Source organism: Colias croceus, chromosome 3 (genome assembly GCF_905220415.1).
Source record: "Colias croceus chromosome 3, ilColCroc2.1".
Taxonomy (NCBI): Eukaryota; Metazoa; Arthropoda; class Insecta; order Lepidoptera; family Pieridae; genus Colias; species Colias croceus.
Window position 1 is genome coordinate 329,257 of NC_059539.1, and position 19,717 is coordinate 348,973.

The 19,717-nt window shown below is 32.4% G+C and overlaps 1 protein-coding gene across 1 annotated transcript; it reads right to left on the reverse strand.

Moving 5' to 3' along the window:
- Positions 1-410: 410 nt before the first annotated feature.
- On the reverse strand, positions 411-9,779 carry LOC123705819 (nucleolar protein 58). Its single transcript, XM_045654850.1, has 5 exons — positions 9,603-9,779; positions 8,526-8,602; positions 7,149-8,297; positions 1,876-2,002; positions 411-1,256 (listed from the first exon to the last, which is right to left on the reverse strand). The coding sequence occupies exons 1-5, from the start codon at positions 9,645-9,647 to the stop codon at positions 1,029-1,031; spliced, it is 1,626 nt and encodes a 541-aa protein (XP_045510806.1). The 5' UTR covers positions 9,648-9,779; the 3' UTR covers positions 411-1,028.
- Between the last annotated feature and the right edge of the window lie 9,938 nt (positions 9,780-19,717).

Below are 19,717 nucleotides of genomic sequence, written 5' to 3' on the forward strand. Positions count from 1 at the left end.
ATATCCTGTAATGCAACCCTCACCAATATAAACGACATCTGTAGCTCGCATAGCTGCGTGGAACTTTCCTCGTTACCTGACACCCGCTCGACATTCCTTGACGAAAGAGCTTAATGACCGAGTGCTATAATGAATTATCTACACTTTATTTTATAGGGAAATTTGGGTTTATTTTTGGTTGTGATGGATCAAAAAGAAATTAACCATTTTAGTTTGTACATTAAATAACTACTAATCTTGTTTATCGGACTTTTTTCTGAGTTTAAATAAACATAATTGTCTCTGCTTTACCAACAGATCGAAAAATAAGGTCTGTGTACCTAGTGTTCTTTTTATATTCGATTAATGATTTCGTTAAAAAAATTTATCTCAAAGTTCAGGAAATCGGCTTAGCCGCAATAAAAGCAACATTTATATTATAAAACTATTTATTATATAAACATCTCGCAATGCGAATTTTTATACACTTAAAGCTAAAACATTTTCCTTGACTCTGCATCGGGAAGATTACGTTTTTTACACTTTCTTAATTAATTCCTTCAAATTAAACTTTAACGTTTGAAGTGAAATTAATATTTGCTTAAGAAATACATTTTTAGAAGTAATTTGACTGGTATTCGACTATTAAACGCTATTTTTAGTACAATAGCATATGTACCTATTTCGGTTTGGCAAAAAGTAGTCATACTTAAAAATACGACAAAGATACAAAAATATAGGTTTCTAAGCATGAAGCTTGGAGCTCACCTAACCATTCCAATATTTTAAACAATCCACTCCCTTACATACTCTTGAAAAGTCAAAATCCAACTAACCATAAGCAAAACGAATCGTTCAAAAACATAGGAACAAAACATTTATAGCTACAAACAATACTAATAATATTTAATAGTATTTGTGGGCACCATTTATCACTGCTGCTACTTAATCTTTATTAAGAAATCATGAAATCATTGAGGTAATAACCAAAATACGGAATCCAGAACGGATTACCTGTAACTCAACGTAGTCTTAGTCAAATCACTAAATTACTCTTCCGAGACAGACTTCTTTTTTTTCTTCTTCTTCTTTTCACTTTTCGGCGTCTCTACTGTCTCTTCTTGCATGGGCTCTTCTTTAACTTCTGCTTCTGGTTCCAGCGACTGCTTATTCTTCTTCTTCTTTTTCTTCTTCTCTGAGACCGGTTCAGAGCCGTTCAAGTGGCCGTCTACTTCGTCTGTTGGTTCCGTTTTGACTTTCTTCTTTTTGGGTGTTTCCTAGACAAACATTAAATAATAAGTTTGGCACAAAAAACTACTAAATAACAATAAAAAAAAATAAAAAAGAAAAACTCCGATGCAAAAGTGACAGTTGTCATGTCTACATGTCTGTGTGTGTGTCTTGCAATTTAGATTAAAATTTTTAGGTTAATCAGTCAGGAACATTTTCAGGTCTTTGCTCAAATTGTATAGAAGAGGGCCGCAGCCACATAATGGCGCACACTTCTTAGTTTGTGATACTAAAGAAATATTGCAATATTGAATTAATATTTCAGCCCCTTTGTCAATGTTTGTAAACATCCATTGATGAAGTCATAACTATTGATATTATATTTGATTCATAAGATAGTTTTAAAAATACATACAATTATTTTGTCTATATATTTTAATTAATGTTTATAAATAGTCTATTGTACACTAATTACCAATTTAATTTTGTTTATAATAATCATAAGTTTGTTTTAAAAACAAAACATAGTAATACATATTATGAATACTAACTGGAATGTTTATTATACACCTTTCGTAAGTAATTTGACTGGCGGCATTTATTGAATTTTGTTTATTTAAAGAATAAAATTGATTATTACTTTAATTTTAAAGTTACTATACTTACTTCGTTGTCCCCATCCTCTAGTTTGATCTTCTTGCTGGAGGTCTCGTCCTCGTCGGGCGAGTGCTCTCGCTTCACCGGCTTCTTGCCGATCGTGCTGTCTCCCGCCGTCGGGTATTGGTGGATCTCACTGTTTAAATTGGAATGGAATATTTTGTATTAACAAACTATTTCTAAACATATATAAATAATTAGAATTTGGCAACAAGTGCAATGAATTAGTATGGAAGTTCTGCAGCGTCTTTTGAAAATTATAAAAATCTGTATATGTATGTAAATGAAGTTCTCATGTGAGACTTCCTTTAAAATTGGCTGTCAATTGTCATTACTTACTCTGTGGGTGTTTGTACACTATGGTTTGACATTACTCTATAATTAAAAAGATCACTTCACTTGCTGCGTCACGTGCGACTAAGAAATAAGGAGGTTATACCAATTGAATTAAAATTGTAAAACAATAGCTTTAAATGTTGTTTCTCTCTTTCAGAGCAACACGCTTCTATTGTTTTTCTTTTCATCATCAGGTAGTCATTACCACCTAAATTAAATAAGAACATTATAAAACAACATTTGTACAGCTAGTTTTCAATCATCAATAATGGATAAATTAAAATTTGAATTCATGGTCAAGGCCAGTGAAGATATTAAAACAAATATAATTTGTGTAACGAAAATAACGGATTTAGAGGGCAGAACCTTTGCCATCCCAGATAAATTACAACCTGTTAGACTGCATGAGGCTATAGCACAGACCCAAATATTTCAAAAAGTGAAGGCTACATTACAAAGACGACATGAGAAACGACAAGTATGGGTATCCATGAAACCGGAGATGAAGATGGTTTATTGTGATGAAGATGGGAATAAACAATTTATGGGATATTTACTGGAGGAGCAAACAGAACCACCATCTGCTACATCAGGAATTTCCGAAGAATCACTATCAAGGATCATTGAGGGCTTCGCTGAAATGAAAAAAGATAAACCAAAACCAGTTAACAGATTGGCAGAAAAATTTGTTATTGAAAAATTCAATAGCAAAATAACTAATGTGTCTCAGTGGATGAATACTTTTGAAGCGGAATGTGTACGAATGGAAATAGAAGATAGCAGAAAAATTGAAATTTTTAGGTTATTTATAGAAGATTCTTGTTTAGACTGGTATAGTTCCATGCTTATAAAGCACACCATAAATTCAGAATGGGCAGTGTGGAAAATAAACTTTTGTGATACTTTTGCAGATAGGGGTTGGTCACCGATCAGGTATGCAATGTTATATAAATACAGGCAGGGCTCGTTACTGGAATATGCGTTAAAAAAAGAAAAACTACTGTTAGAAATAAATAAATCCATAGATAAAATCACTCTAATTGATCTGATTGCCACTGGATTACCTAGTTTTATTGCGGATAATATTGATAGGAATAGTTTAAAAGAAATTAAAGACCTATTTAATAGTATAAGAAGATTAGAGCATAAGGTAAACATAAAATCATTTGATAAAAAGATAGGACCTCTGGAAAATAAACTAAAAGAGAAAAATGTAAAACCTATGATTAGTCCATGTAAAATTTGTGAAAAAGAGAATAAAGGCATACGTTACCACCCTGAATCCCAATGTTGGTTCAAAATTAAAAATAATGAAATTAACCCAAAAAACTGATTGTGCCGCCATTAATAAAAGTTAAATTACTAATTAATGACACTTTTGAAACATCAGGAATCTATGATTCAGGTTCTAATGTGTCCTTAATAAATTCTAGATTATTATCTATAAAAAAAATACCTACTTATAATACAAATACAGGTTTAAAAACAATTAATGGCGTAAAAAAAACATTAGGAATGGTAAAATTAAAAATTAAAATTTTTGAAATTGAAAAATATGTCAACATTTTTGTTATAGACGAAGAAAACTTTGATTATAACTTCCTACTTGGACTAGACTGTATACAAAAATTTCACTTAACCCAAAATGAAAATTTAGATATCACCCAAAATAACCATTATAAAAAATACATAAAAGATAAAGAAAACCAATCTATAAACACAAAAAAATTTGCTGGATATTTGGGTAGTGACATAGGGAAAAATCAAGATAATACATTATATTATAAAGATAAAAAAGAAACTATTGATGAATATAAAATAAACTTTAATGAAAATATGCCAGTAGATAATTTTGATATTTCAGTAAATAATTTACAACATCAGGAAAAATCAGCTATTCATAATCTTATATCCAAATATAGTTCAATTTTTGCTAGAGACAAATATGACGTAGGCACTGTAAAAGGTTATGAAGCTCATATAGATTTGATCATAGATAAATACTGTAGTAAGAGACCATATAGGTGCTCCATTGAAGATATGAAAGAAATAGAAATACAAATTTCAAAATTACTAGAAAATAATTTAATCGAGGAGTCTTACAGCCCTTTTGCTGCTCCCATAACACTAGCATTTAAAAAAGATGAAGGAAGAAAATCAAGGCTATGTATAGATTTTCGAGAATTAAATAAAATTATAGTTCCCCAATCACAACCATTTCCGTTAATTGAGGAATTAATGATTAAAACAAGAAAATGTAAATATTTTTCAACGTTAGATGTAAACTCAGCGTTCTGGTCCATACCTCTTAAAATTGAAGATAGACATAAAACAGCATTTGTTACACAGGATGCTCACTTTCAGTGGACCTGTCTACATTTTTCAGAGAATATTGGGTAGCATTATAAGAAAACATAAACTGTCGGATTTTACTGTAAATTATATAGACGATATTTTAGTATTTTCAGAATCATTTAAAAAACACATTGAACACTTATCTTTATTATTAGAAGCAATCTTAAAAGAAGGTTTAAAATTAAAATTCACAAAATGCAACTTTGCACAGGACTCAGTAAAATATCTAGGGCACATAATAAAAAACAATACCGTCACTCCACTAAAAGATAATTTGATAGCTATAAAAGAATTCCCAATTCCTAAAACACAAAAAAATGTTCGTCAATTTTTAGGAAAAATTAATTTTTATGGAAAGTATGTACCAAATATTTCAATTAACCTTGATCCATTACATAATTTATTAAGAAAAGGAGAGAAATTCATTTGGTCGGATAAATGTCAAGAATCGTTTGAAACTATAAAAAAACTACTTTGCTCAAAACCTATTCTAGCCATCTTTGATCCAGACCTTCCAATACATGTGTATACAGACGCTAGCATTCAAGGCATTGGTGCGATTTTAAAACAAATTCAACCCAACGGTGAGGAAAAACCTTGTGCTTATTTTTCAAAAAAATTAAACGACTCTCAAAAAAAGAAGAAAGCCATATATGTTGAATGTTTGGCAATAAAAGAGGCGGTAAAATACTGGCAACACTGGCTTATAGGAAAAACATTCACGGTTTATACAGACCACAAACCATTGGAAAATATGAATATAAAAAGTAGAACAGATGAAGAACTGGGGAGTCTAACATATTATTTGTCACAGTTTAATTTTAAAATAATTTATTCTCCAGGTAAATATAACATAGAGGCAGATACCTTAAGTAGAAATCCGGTATTGGAATCATATGATAATCAAGATTGCAGTTTAAAAGTAGTGAACTTTATTAAATTAAAAGACATAAAAGAGGACCAAGATAAAAATGAGGATATAAAACAAAATACAAATAAATTAATTTTCAAACATAATATATATTATAAAAAGATAGGAAAGAATGAAAAGATTGTACTATCTGAGGAGTTAAGCAAAAAAATAATAAAACATGTACATTACTATTACTGTCACTTAGGAAGACAACAAATGGAAAATAAAATTAAGCCCTTTTATCAAGCGAAAAATTTATCAAATAATATAAAAAAATTTTGCGAAACTTGTGATGTATGCATAAAAAATAAATCTAGAGGAAATTACAAATTTGGACAGATGTCTCACTTAGGTCCGGCTACTTATCCGTTTGAAATTGTGTCTATTGACACCATAGGGGGATTTGGTGGTACTCGTTCAACCAAAACATATTTGCATCTATTAGTGGATCACTTCACTCGTTACGCCTATATTCTGACATCAAAAACTCAGAATGCGGATGATTTCATAAAACTTGTCAAAAAAGTAACACAAGATTATAAAATTGCCTTAATCCTATCAGACCAATATCCTGGCATAAACTCAAATGATTTCAAAAAATATTTAAAAGAAGAAAATATACCTATTGTTTTCACAGCAGTAAATGCGCCATTTTCAAACGGACTAAACGAGAGATTAAACCAAACGTTAGTTAATAAAATTAGATGTAAGATTAATGAAAAGAGAGATAAAATTGCATGGACAACCATTGCTCATGAGTGCACCGACAAATATAACGAAACAGAACATAGTGTAACGGGGTTTTCCCCAAAATATTTATTAGAAGGTAAAAATGTTGACATTCTACCAGAGGAACTGAAACAAAATATAACACAGAATCATCTAATTCGAGACCGCAAAATTGCCTTAAAAAATAGTATAAAATCGCACAACTATAATAAACAAAAATTTGATAAAAATAGAAAACATTGTGAACTAAAAGTCGGAGATTCTGTATATGTAGAAAACGGAAATAGGCTAAATCGAAAAAAACTGGATGAATTGAAAATAGGACCTTATCAAATTATAGACAAAATTTCAAATTCAATTTACAAAGTAAATACGGGTCACAAAAAGTTAGAGTCGAATTATTTTCATATTACAAAGCTTATTCCAGTAGTAGAATAAAACAAGCAAACCTTTTAAATTTCCTTTAATCGATTCGGGGGGGGAGATGTAAATGAAGTTCTCATGTGAGACTTCCTTTAAAATTGGCTGTCAATTGTCATTACTTACTCTGTGGGTGTTTGTACACTATGGTTTGACATTACTCTATAATTAAAAAGATCACTTCACTTGCTGCGTCACGTGCGACTAAGAAATAAGGAGGTTATACCAATTGAATTAAAATTGTAAAACAATAGCTTTAAATGTTGTTTCTCTCTTTCAGAGCAACACGCTTCTATTGTTTTTCTTTTCATCATCAGGTAGTCATTACCACCTAAATTAAATAAGAACATTATATGTATTTGATAAACTGAAGAAATAATAATAAAATTGATTGTTTCACATCCACTAAAATACATATTATGAAAAAAAATTTTTTTCTTTAATATATTGAAAAAATAATGACTATATTATGTAATAATAAGCAAATATTGATATTTCATAATATAAAATTGAATAATATTATACTCACGTTTTACTATGATATTTCTCGAACTTGACTTTAGCCTTGGTCGTCCCGCTGATCCTCTTCAGATTGCCTTCTTCCATCAACCTTAGCCTATTCTCCAGCTTCACTTTATGTTCTGCCCCGAGTTCAAACGAGACGTCATCACCGAACGCATCCACACGAGTCGCCAGCGCCGCTTTAGCCGCTAACATTCTCGACATCTTACCCTTGTTCTTTGTACTACACTGACCGACAAGCTGCGCGTGGTAAATTAAACCATACTTGGGTGTGTCTTTCTTTGTCTTTAGCGCTCTGAATAACGCCTTCTCCGCACCGAAGATCTGTAATGTAGATGCTGGATGCTTGGCCAAATTCATTAAAGAACCTGCATGCGCGATTAACCTAGCTCCAATGTGTTCCCCGATCAGAACTGTTAAATTCGGTGCCATGGCCATCATTCTAGCCTTAAGGTAATCTGTTAAATGTGTCCTATAGTCTGTAATGGATATGATTTCATCACACAAGTTCTGGATATTCATAATATCATCATCAGAGATCTCTGTACCCATGGAAATCTCAGCTGCTTCTTTAACCTTCTCTTCCAGATCTTCAGGGAGGATGTCGGACAAGTCGGTTTTAGCTGCATTGTCCCTAGTTCCCATGAGTTTAACTATTTTCACAAACAATGTGTTGTCTGTGATAATTTTCCCCAACTCTGGGAAGTGCCATCCGTACCACTCTCTGCATCTCATTACGTAATTATTTAATTCCTTATCTAAGTCATCCAACAAGCACTGTGCTTGGACAATCATTGTGTCAATCTTGTCTGGTGAGAATTTCAGCTTATACCTGGAGAGCGAGTGAGCTAGACCAAGAGCCATAGCTGTCATCTCTTTCTTGGGCAGACCAGTTAAAAGACTGTCCATTTGTGATCTAATACACCTAAGCAGCTCTTGCACATTACTGTTTGATACACACTGTAAGTTAAACTTTTCTTTGATAGCATTGCCGAGTTTAGCGTCACCAACCAGAAGTTGATCCTGAACATCTTTGCAGACATGTTTCTTCAGAGCTTTCTTCAATGTTTTTGAGATTTTGCCTTCAATTGCTGCTGTGGTGGCTGCTAAAGCTTCAGTTGTATCTTCAAACTTGATGAAATTCTTTAGTTTCACACTGGAACAAGAAAACACCTTTAATAAAGTAAGAAGTATAAAGTTAGTTGCTGAGTATTATAAATATTAAATATTAATAATATAATTTTTTTATATGAAATTTATTTTCTATAGTGTATTTTTATTATTCAACTCTTTTTCTAGAGAGATTCACTGATCACTAATTGCTAATAATAATTAATTTAAGATAAATCAAAATAAAAATAATAACTAATAAGTAAATACTTACACAGCAGCGGCACCTTCTGGAGTATCAAACTCGGAGTATACATCCTCAATTTGGGACAGCTTCGACTCATCCAGCAGCTAAAACAATAAAACAAACTACTGAGTACAATTTTATTTTATTACACGATTACAAGATGAATTACAAATCCAATAGTTCAGGGTCCTAACCACTCTTCAAATAAAAGAGTTTATTTGACATTTATTGATCAATATAAACCTTGTCTAGAAGCACTTTTAAACGTCTTATAGTTGTACCATTTACCATCAGTCAGGAAAGCAGATTCTACAGAGAAGAACAAGAAACATTTAACAACCTTGGGGGCAGAAGCACTACTCAACACTCTTTATTTGCTGTTATAAATCATATTAATTTGTTAAATTCATAATGCAAATGAACTGCCCTGTGGACATTTGACATGGACGTGGATATTCTGACAAACTTTCATTTATTATTTGACCTCAATAGGATTTGTTTACACAACAAGCATATTGTGCTTCAGTAGTCCCATTGCAATATATTTTATATATCAAGCAACAACATAATCAATAAAGAAAATTGAATATGAAAGCATTACAAAAAAAAATCCAAGCAGTAACTTTCAATTTTATACAATTCAGCTAAATAGACTTATTTATACTTATTGAGTTATATCTTTCTACTACAAGTTATGACCATGAGCTCTTGGCAATAAAAACAAATTAGTGACATTTTAATTCTTGTTTTTCTTTAAAAGATAACCTTCGAGATTTAACTCTAAAAAACTACAAGAGAGTGGACATTGTTTATAAGAGAACATGTGGCTTTATAATTGCTCTCTTGCATAAGTATAGTTATTCATAAATTGCTAACAGTCAATCGCATCTTATCACATGTTGTAGGTTGATACAGGAGGCACAAGAATGCTACCATGTTTATTTATAATATTATGTTCAGATATTTTTGTTATTTAACTGATCCATTAGAAAATATAACGTAATTACATTTAATTAATATAGTTTCTCAATGATTTATTACACCACTTTCGTCAAATTTGTACATATGTGTCGTAGAGGTTATATTCAACACGTGTGAGCTTACCTTAAATATAGCGTATCCCGCCGGAGTTTCAAAGAGTACCAACATTTTTCCTAATTATTTAATAATTAACAAAAACAATGCTACACTATTCTCACACAAAAACACACAACTTTATAACAAATTTATTTTATGAACCGAAACGCGACGCTACGACATCGCGGCCAGCGGGATTTTTGACAGGTGTCAAGTGACACGAGGTCTCACTCTCGGTGAGTTTAGATTTGACGGCAACGTTCCATTCAATGTTAATTATAATTATAATTTTAAGAATATGAAAATATAACATCTAATATTTTATGATGAAATTATAGATATGTATTATTTTAGGGAGTTGTAGCTCATATTATAATATTGTAGGTAATAATAAATTCTTTAAAAAATAAAAATAAGATAATGAAATAACAATAATAATAAGCTTTATTACAATGCAAATGATATTATCATAGGTAATTAAAATTAATTAATTAAATTTACTACAAAATACTACTCGCTAACAGATGTTTTTGTTTGGTTTTCATTTTTTTAGTTACTTATTAAGTACAAACTGCCGACAAATTCAAAATTTTAATTTATATTAACTTAAAAATTATGTAATAATATTTAGGAATGAAAGACACATAAATTTAAGAAATAAAATGTAAATCTATTTCTAATACTAATAATATTATGTACGCATTTGAAAACACTGAATACAGCTTTTCAAGCGTTTTGTCAAAAGAATCTCGCGTAGACGCACGAGGCATTAAAACTTATTACTCAACGTGTTTTATTGAGCGTACAAATATGTCTGCATTCACATCGCCTGTTCGCTTTGGAAAATTCAATAACCTCTGAAAGTATGCATTCAGTTGGGAATGATTGAGTCGAATAGCTTCAATCTCGCGGCATGAATGGGACTCGCTCTATTGTGGACGAGTCTCGAGCGAGTAAGGTGCGTGTACAAGGACAACTTTTATATTATGTGAATAGGGTATGTATGTACATTCACAGAGAAACTAATCTCTGTCTACCATATTCACATTGTAATTTTGTAACGCACAATCAATATTATTAGTCTCCAATATCGAATACTACCTATTACCATGTAATTATTGTGGGTTCTGTGTGGATAGCAACGGACCCTCGATGCAGAATGAAGCGGTATGAACTAAAAAAATAAAATCGTCATATTGTCACGGTGTTTGTTAGGTACCAGGCATCAAACGAAAACAAACACCGCGATACAACGATTTTATATTTTACTAGATTTTCGCCCGCGACTTCGCCCGCGTTTTCAAAGGAAAACCCGCAATGTTTCCGTTCCCGTGGGATTTACGGATTATCCTATGTGTTAATCCAAGTTACCCTCTATATGTGTGCTAAATTTCATTGTAATCGGTTCAGTAGTATTTGCGTGAAAGAGTAACAAACACACACACATCCTCACAAACTTTCGCATTTATAATATTAGTAGGACTTTATTTCACAAAATTTCTCGTATCCCTCATATTGATAAGGGTAAGGTAGAACAACATTAATTGCAAGTTCAGATAGTATTTGCTATCTATTTAATTAAAATATGTTTGCCTATAATACTGTATGTGCATATCTGATAGAGCGAATTTATAATAGGATTCGGAACTTCCAATTAACTCTCTTAATTTTTTAAGGACAACGATAAAAGTTTAGTTTAGTTGAACCTGTATAAAAAAAAAAATTCTATTTTTTTTCAAGTATATAGATGACTACCTACGCACACAAAAGTACAGGTAAGTAGATAGCTGTAGATATGTTATAGTATGCTACTCAAATACCTAAATAAGTACTTATAGGAAGAAGCCATTATTATAACTTTGGTCAACTCGAAAACAGTCTCTACATCATCCAAGAGTTAACAAGAAGCAAGTCAGTTCGATATCGGATAATCGCACCCCGGGGAGGTAAGCGGTTTAAGCTGTCATAACTTCTGCCCAACAGCCTGCTGCCACAGATACAATATAATGCAGGGTATAGACACAGTATTACCATATATAGACAACAACCACAGATATTTCAATTTATGTAAGTATTTAAAGACAGTGTGGAACAAACAGTTCAATATGTATAGGTAACTAGATTTCCGCCCGCGGCATCGCCCGCGTTTTAACGAAAAACCCGCATAGTTCCCTTTCCCGTGGGATTTTCTTGATAAAACCTATCCTATGTGTTAATCCAAGTTACTCTCTATATTTGTGCTACATTTCATTGTAATCGGTTCAGTAGTATTTGCGTGAAAGAGTAACAAACACACACACATATCTTCACAAACTCTCGCATATAAAAATATAAGTATAGGCTCTTGAGTCCCTCATAAATGAAACTTATGGGTGATAGTAGATCCAAGCATAACACAAAATTTTCACTCTTATTAATACATTGGCTGTTCTCGTAACATTTACATCAAGTTTAATCGTACTCACTCAGCAATGAAAGCTTTTACTTCATCAATTGTTTTAACCAAAAGACGAGCTCTTGCATAGAGAATCAATACATTGAAGACTGTACATACAAAAATCTCCATTATCCCCTTACTTTCACAGCAATGTAAGTAAAGTAATGCGATATGTATAACCCGCGGTTGAATACAGGGTGTCACAATACGTTAGCATGTAAATGCTTTATGTTATGACCAACACTAAGTTTGTATCCCAACCCTTGTTTTCGAGACTGCGAGCGAGTGAACAATAAATAGATAGTGGCAGGATTGAATGTTAGTATTTGGGCTACTTAAACTATGAAGAATAGGGACGGGATGGAAATTGAAATGGAAGAATTTCTTTATACGTTTTGCCAGTATATTTTATTATATGAACAAACTTTGAATAGGTTTCGCAGTGGTCATTGGTAAGTGACACTGGATTATTACAAAAGTGCCGCTGGAAAATTATTTAATGTTTTAAAAATTATTCAGAATACTTAGTATTTATTTTTATTTATCAATTGCCTAGTATCTGGTAATTATTAGCTAAGCTAAAAAGACATTTTTTTCGATTTAGTAGTTTGGCATATAGATTTTATTGTAGTCTGTGGTACTTACTCCTTCTTGCATTAACTGATACTTACCTAAAATTTACACATAACTTATGTTGCCTACAAAATATTACATAAATTGTGTTTGTTCCTAATATAAAGTTATATCATGGAGCTTTAATTTTTTTTTTTTGAGTTATCACAAGGTTTTTACACAGTGGCGGGGCAAGACCTAAATTTGATGTGGGCAAGACAGATTTCGCGAGGCCCTGTTCTATGGCGACCTGAAAACGGATTTTTAAAAATTATTTTATATATATAGTAATATATCACGTGTATTTATTTTTCGACAAGCGCGCGATACTCAACCAAAAAGCGGCGTTACATGTATTTATTTTTAGTCAAACGCGTACAACTTTTTCGCATATCTTTCATTATTTTTATGTCATTCAAAAACAAACTGCAATCTTTCTGTCTACCTCTGAACGTTTATTATAGTAGTCTTTAATTTACTATAATAAAATTAGATTTATACCAGTATTTTTTTATAAATAAAAAATTGATTAAAACCAAATTATAAACCAAAAAAAAACATCACGTGATTAATGGTTGGCCCCTTTGATTGGAACGGGAAGTGTCCCGATAACCGATTGAGCTGAAATTTTGTATACGTATATAAATTGGATAGCGATTAAACATTATCATGACAGAGCTGATTTGATGATGGAATCGGAAGGTGGCCATAGGAACTCAGTAATATATTGACTTTAACTTTATCGAGTTTGGGCTCGTTTGATTCGTGTTGAAAAATACACTAAAAAGTATTTAAATACTATTGCAAACTAAATTTGAACAAGTGATAACTGCGTTAAAAACAATCGACTTCAAACTTGCACTTGCAACATTTACAAATACAGACAAAAATGCTCATAAAATAAAAACTACTGGGCCTATCCCAATAAAATTTTTATGGGACCAATTCGACACCATCCCACATCGAACAAAAAAAGAATCACGTAAATCAGTTCAGAAACCTCGGAGTAATCGGTGTATATACATATAAAAAAAATATACCGGCCGAATTGATAACCTCCTTCTTTTTTTGAAGTCGGTTAAAAATAGGTACATAGTAGCACATCTAAAATAATAATATGCAGTAATTAATAATATCAAAAAAAAATTATTTTTTGCTTTTCCGTTTTTGAAGTCGCTTGTTTTTAACGTAGTTATTTTTATTTTATTTTATTCTCGCTTTAAAAAATTTTGAGGCGCGAGGCCCCTTGTACCGCGAGGCCGTAGGCGGTGGCCCACGTCGCCCACGCCTTACGCCGCCTCTGTAATTTTACATAAGAAACCTTTTTTATGTGAACTCAAGAGTACATGGCAAACCTGACACGGCATTGCTCACTGTGGCTCACACTAAAGTTCCCTTAAAAATACACAACAGTAAAAACTTTGTAATGTTTATACAGGGTGTCCATAAAGTGTTGATACAGCTGTTTTACGGGGCAAATCTAACAGGCCATAAAAGGGACTGTGTAAATAAGGCTCTATTCACAATGGGCTAGTTAGGGGCTCTTAACCCTCTCGATCAAACTCGTCGGATATATCATGTTACGGAAGGCTACGTTTATATCTTTATCTGGCTTAGTTTCTTGTAGTAAAATCGTACTTGACAGTGACATAAGGCTACAGAAGGATTCACGGGGTTCTTTTAGTAAATTTAAAGTTTTAAACATACATAGATAATTTATTTGAATAGAGAGGGCTTTTCTTGATTAATATTATTATGATTCAAACTGTTTTTCTCCTGAAACAGAGCACACAACCTTTTGACAAAAAGAATAGAAATACATAGAGTTAACGAAAAAAAAAAAAGAGCTAAAGAAATAAATTTATCCAGACTCCATATTCTTTCACCAAGAAATCTGTAATAATATAAAACAGAAATTTCGATCAAGATACCGAGGAGTTATAACCTCAAGATCGAATCCGCGACAAACCCACGTATGCAGCGCATTTACACATTCGGGATCGCCAATCAATTTTTCCCCCGTGAAAACATTCATATACGAATGACGTCGCGAACCGCTGTTCACACGTTCGTTTGTAATACTGTAAGTTCGTGCTCATGATAGTCATGTCCTTAGTGAATCATTTGATTCAAAGTCTAAAAATGATAAAAAAACGACGTGTGGCACTCGGGGACTGCCGCGGTAAAGCTATCGCATACTATGCCTTCAAGCCACACCTCCGCCCGTCGGAGTGGGGAGCGTGAGGTTTTTTCGTTACGGAATTTCCTCGATTCGGTCCCCGCGCTCAAGGCCCGCGATAGAAGCTATGCAATAGCTAAAAAAACGTTAAAAACGCAAAAACGCGAATCACAAGGTGAAAAGCGAGTACATTTTTTACAAATGCGTGTTCGTTCGCCTCGCTATTCGCACGAATGTGAACAATGTAAATGCGGCATAAGAATTCAACGCAATAATTTGTCTACGAGACTACGAGAGCTGTCATGTACGTCACAGAAGAATAGCGAGCGGGCTGGAGATGCTTCGCCGGCGAAAAGTTTAATCGTGCCGCTGCGCGGAATGGAAACACGCATTTAGAATTCTGGAAAGTACTCGTAGTACTTGTATGATATTCGAAATATGAAAAAAAAAACCTTTATTTTGTTGTTACCATAACTTTATGCTACAATAATAATATTATAGTCCCAATAGGCAAGCTGCTGCAGGCTTCTAGTCTACTCTAGTAGGAATATACCTATGTATATTAAACATTCAGTTAGATTCGTCTTTCTTTTTCTTTTGTGTATAAAATGCCTGGTTTATAATAGGTACTAAAATAATTTGATGGTATTATGGAGGAGGTTTTAATTGAACTTTATAATTGTACATTTTATACAAACCGGAGATTCTTACATAATAAAAAAATATAATATTTTTTTCTAAATATCATGCATATTTACACTTTCCGAGTGGACACATCTGTTGCGAAGAAGCAGGTGTGTCGTTGACCCAAGTTTTTCCCTAGTACAACAAAATATACGGAAGTAAAAACTTTACCTACGTGTGGTTAAACTTCTATATAAAAAACGTCCGGTAAAAGCCTAGAAAATTTATTTAAATACATGATGATTTTATTTCTTTAATCTAAAATATAATACCATTTAAACAGACACAAATATTGCAATTTATGAACTATCCTAGCATAATATATCAAAGCAAATTAAACAGTACCTAGGGACCATGTTTTAGTAGTAACAAAAATTTCAATTTACACAAAGTGTTTTTAATTCCTACTACAATGAAAATTCTTTTTCCATATTCAAAAACTAGAAATGATACAATATTTAGTTTAAAACATGCTGAAAGTTAATTAATTCAAATTCACACCTGTCGCAAGGTACTTTATAATATCCGATACGATTTTCACAATCGTAACTTTACTAAAAAATATTATATTATGTTATCAATTATTAACTTATTTGTTTGAAAGCTTTAAGTGTATGTACCACTGTATTGCTGTGATATATGATTAATGATTGCAAATATAATATGTTATTTACCTACGTAAAAATTTAAATATGTAACTATAGCTTTATCACAGAAAGTTACCTTTGGCATTTACATTGATTGGGTCAATCCGTTACGAATCACGACACGATATCGTATCGTCTACAATAAAAAGATAGATGTAACCACACTCAACATATGAAATTCTGAATTAACTCGTGTTCATAATGAGGCACGTCTCAATGCAAAGTATGTCTGTCTGTCTGTCTCATTGTCCCGCTGCACGTTTTAATTAACAAGAAAGTTAAATCGGAAGATTTTTGAGGTTAAAAGTTCCAAGCTTTTTGAAAGAACGAAAGTATTTGAAATGCACTGGGGCAGTAGAATTCTTTGTAATTCTTTTAATGCTTTGTATTTTCAGCGAGTTAAAGTGTATGTCGGTATTTTTAAACTTGCTTTCGTGAACAAGGCATTGGAATCAATCAGGTTACATCAGGAGATGATTAAAGAATAAACCGGGATATATGGTATAAGACTTTTGAGATAACACAAACTAGAGAAATTGAAATAGAGATTTTCATAGATTCTCTATAATTTTCATGATCCATATATCAATAAATTAAACAAATCACACGTTGAAATAATATAAACAAAAAAATCGTGCTTATTTAATAAACATTGGACAAAATGGGAAATCAGTGTTATCCAGTAAATCTGGGGCAATCCGGGAACATCTGCATTCCCATCGAAGCACTCGACCCGGGATATCACCATCAGTAGTGTTCTCACCAGCGCTATCAAGCTTACAAAAACTATAAAATTTAATATCCTTTGCTAATAGGTAGTTAATGTCCCTTACATTTTATATGAACCTATCCCACTTCAGCCTTGCAAGTGAAGCAGTTAATTGTTACTTACTTAGCTTAAAGCAAGTCTGCAAGTGTCAATATAACTAAGATATAACACTTATACGGTTACCTTAGCTTCATGCTAGAGTGGCTTCTCATATTGTTAAATGCTAAGCAAATACCGCGGTTCTGCGGCTGACGTGTTCGGTAAATGCATTGGTTTTGATATATTAATTAATAAGCAATTTATTAGAAACCTGTTTATTTTAACTATTTGTTATGAAATTGGAGAGAGTTAACATGAATTCTGTTTTTTTCGTCACATAAAAATTCCTTCAAATGAATTTTTAAACGACTGTTTATGATCTAAATAACAAATAGCAAATGCATCTACATACTTTATAACTCGCTAGGGGATACAATTTTCACTTTATAGGTATGAAACCATTTTCTGTTAGCTACGTAGCCTTCACAAGACTTTTCATTGAGAAATTATTTAAATACAGAAAATTAAACGACTATAATATCACCATGATAAAAGTGTATTACAATGTATAGTTGTGTACCTTCCCTTACAATAAATTAAGCCCTAGGCTACCTAGGCTCCGTTGGGATTACCGTTAATCAAGTTCTCAATACATTCACATAAATTATCTTAGAAAGCACATTCATCAATGTAATAATTTAATGCTAATTAATTATAACCACCTTAATGTTAGCAACAATATTTAGTCAAGGTATATTGCATCATAAATATTCGATATAGCTTCATATATTGCAATTTACAAGGTAATTAATAAGCAAAATGTTAGGTGAAAATTGTAGACTCCATTACTTTCGTGTAATAATTAATTTTTAATATAAGGAAAGCATAATTTTCAGTGACAATAATTCAGAACAGTCTAAAACCATTTTACCCTATAGCGCAGTGAGTTTTAACCAGGAATATTTCATCACTAGATATTCGTGTGTGAACTGGGAAATTATTATCTGTTGAAAATTGATTTTTCTAGTTATAGTTAGCTATTATAGTTATACATATTATACTTAATATATTCTTTTTTGCACATAATTTTTAATTTTGCATGGACATCAGAAGCAATTGGCGGCTTCTATTGTGTTCCATAATGTGTCAACGACAAAAAATCAATAGCATAAATAGAAAACTAACCATATATTGTATGCGCAATGACTTTTCGATCGAGTTTTCCCTAAGTTTTCCAACCCGATTTATAAATAGCGATAATCTAGCTTACATATTATACATAATAGATTTATCTCATTTATCTCTTTTTTTATTAAACAACACTACCACAGATAATGTAGACTAAGCAAAGCTCGGTGAACCAGCTAGTTTCATTGTCATAGATACCGCAGTAGGGGAGGTGCGACCGGAGGGGGAAGTTATAAATGTCGATCATTTTGTCTTCGCGGCTTAGACAGAGATTTGTAGATACTTTATGTTGTATAGTGTATCGTTTTCTAGTGTTAAAGTATATGTTACTGTGGTCTTGTTTAATTATTATGTTGAGTACTGATGGTTACGTAATAGTTAATCTACATGATTTTGTAGATGAAAATATCTAGTGATAAAATATGATATTACTTATTTGTGGAATAATGGACATTAATGAATAATATTGTATCTATAACATTAAGAAGACGATATTCACGAGGCCTTATAAGCACAAAAGAAGACTAGGCACTGTAATTTTTACTAGGAATGCATGTAGCACACTTGACAGTCATAAATCACATCATAGGCTAACATATAAATCACATATGTCCGTTGTCTTTAGACACAGAACAACATGTTCAAATATGCAAAGCCCACACCGACCGCGAGGCAGCTAAAATATACAAATGCCAAGTTTGAACCTCAAATCCAGAAGGGCTCCTGCCTCGCCTAACTTCTGCTAACTGTTTTACTTTTCCCAAATCATACCGAGCTCTGGCCCGGAAACTTTCCTCCTGAATTATTTATTGTCTTCCTATCCACTTTCTCAATTGGCATTTTTATTTCAATTTTATTTGGCTTCTTATTTCGAGTTGCGGTGGTTTTGAGGTTTAACCATTATACTTTGAAAATGTTATCGAGTTCTTGTATGATAATATGTAACAGATTCAACTAATATATTCTTCTAAAATAAAAGTTAGACAAACTGTTCTAAAATCTTTGCATCAACAAACCCGATCAACAAAACTCATCTTACAAAAAGACGAGTGGACAAGCAATTTTTCTGAAACCAAACAAATGGATAACGTCGATACGAACGGCAGGCAATCGGTATTAATTAATCACAAGATGCTGCAAGATGAGCCGAACTCGTTAGCATGATGTACGGAGGATGCAAATTAGATAGCGTTGTAGTAGACGAGAACGATTTATATGCACATTGATATGGGTTCGATGGATAAGTCGTGTTCATGCTCTTGTTAACTTACACTTACGTTTATATAATATGTATACTGCGCAAATACAGGGTACCTTAATAGAAGTCAAATCTGGCCACCTCTGTTACAAAAAAAAATTCTGAAGAAAGTAATGTTAAATTTTAAAGGTCTGTATATTATGTAGCCATTATTACTGAAGTTACTCCTTGCTTTGCTCATCCTTGCGTAAGAAGCACCGGACACCATGAAGTGTGAAATAACTTTGCCACGCGAATATAATATTACAATATATTATGTACTTCTTAATTGAATATTGTTGGCCTCGTTCGGAGTATATCGAATTACACACTAGCCCCGCTAAAGTTTG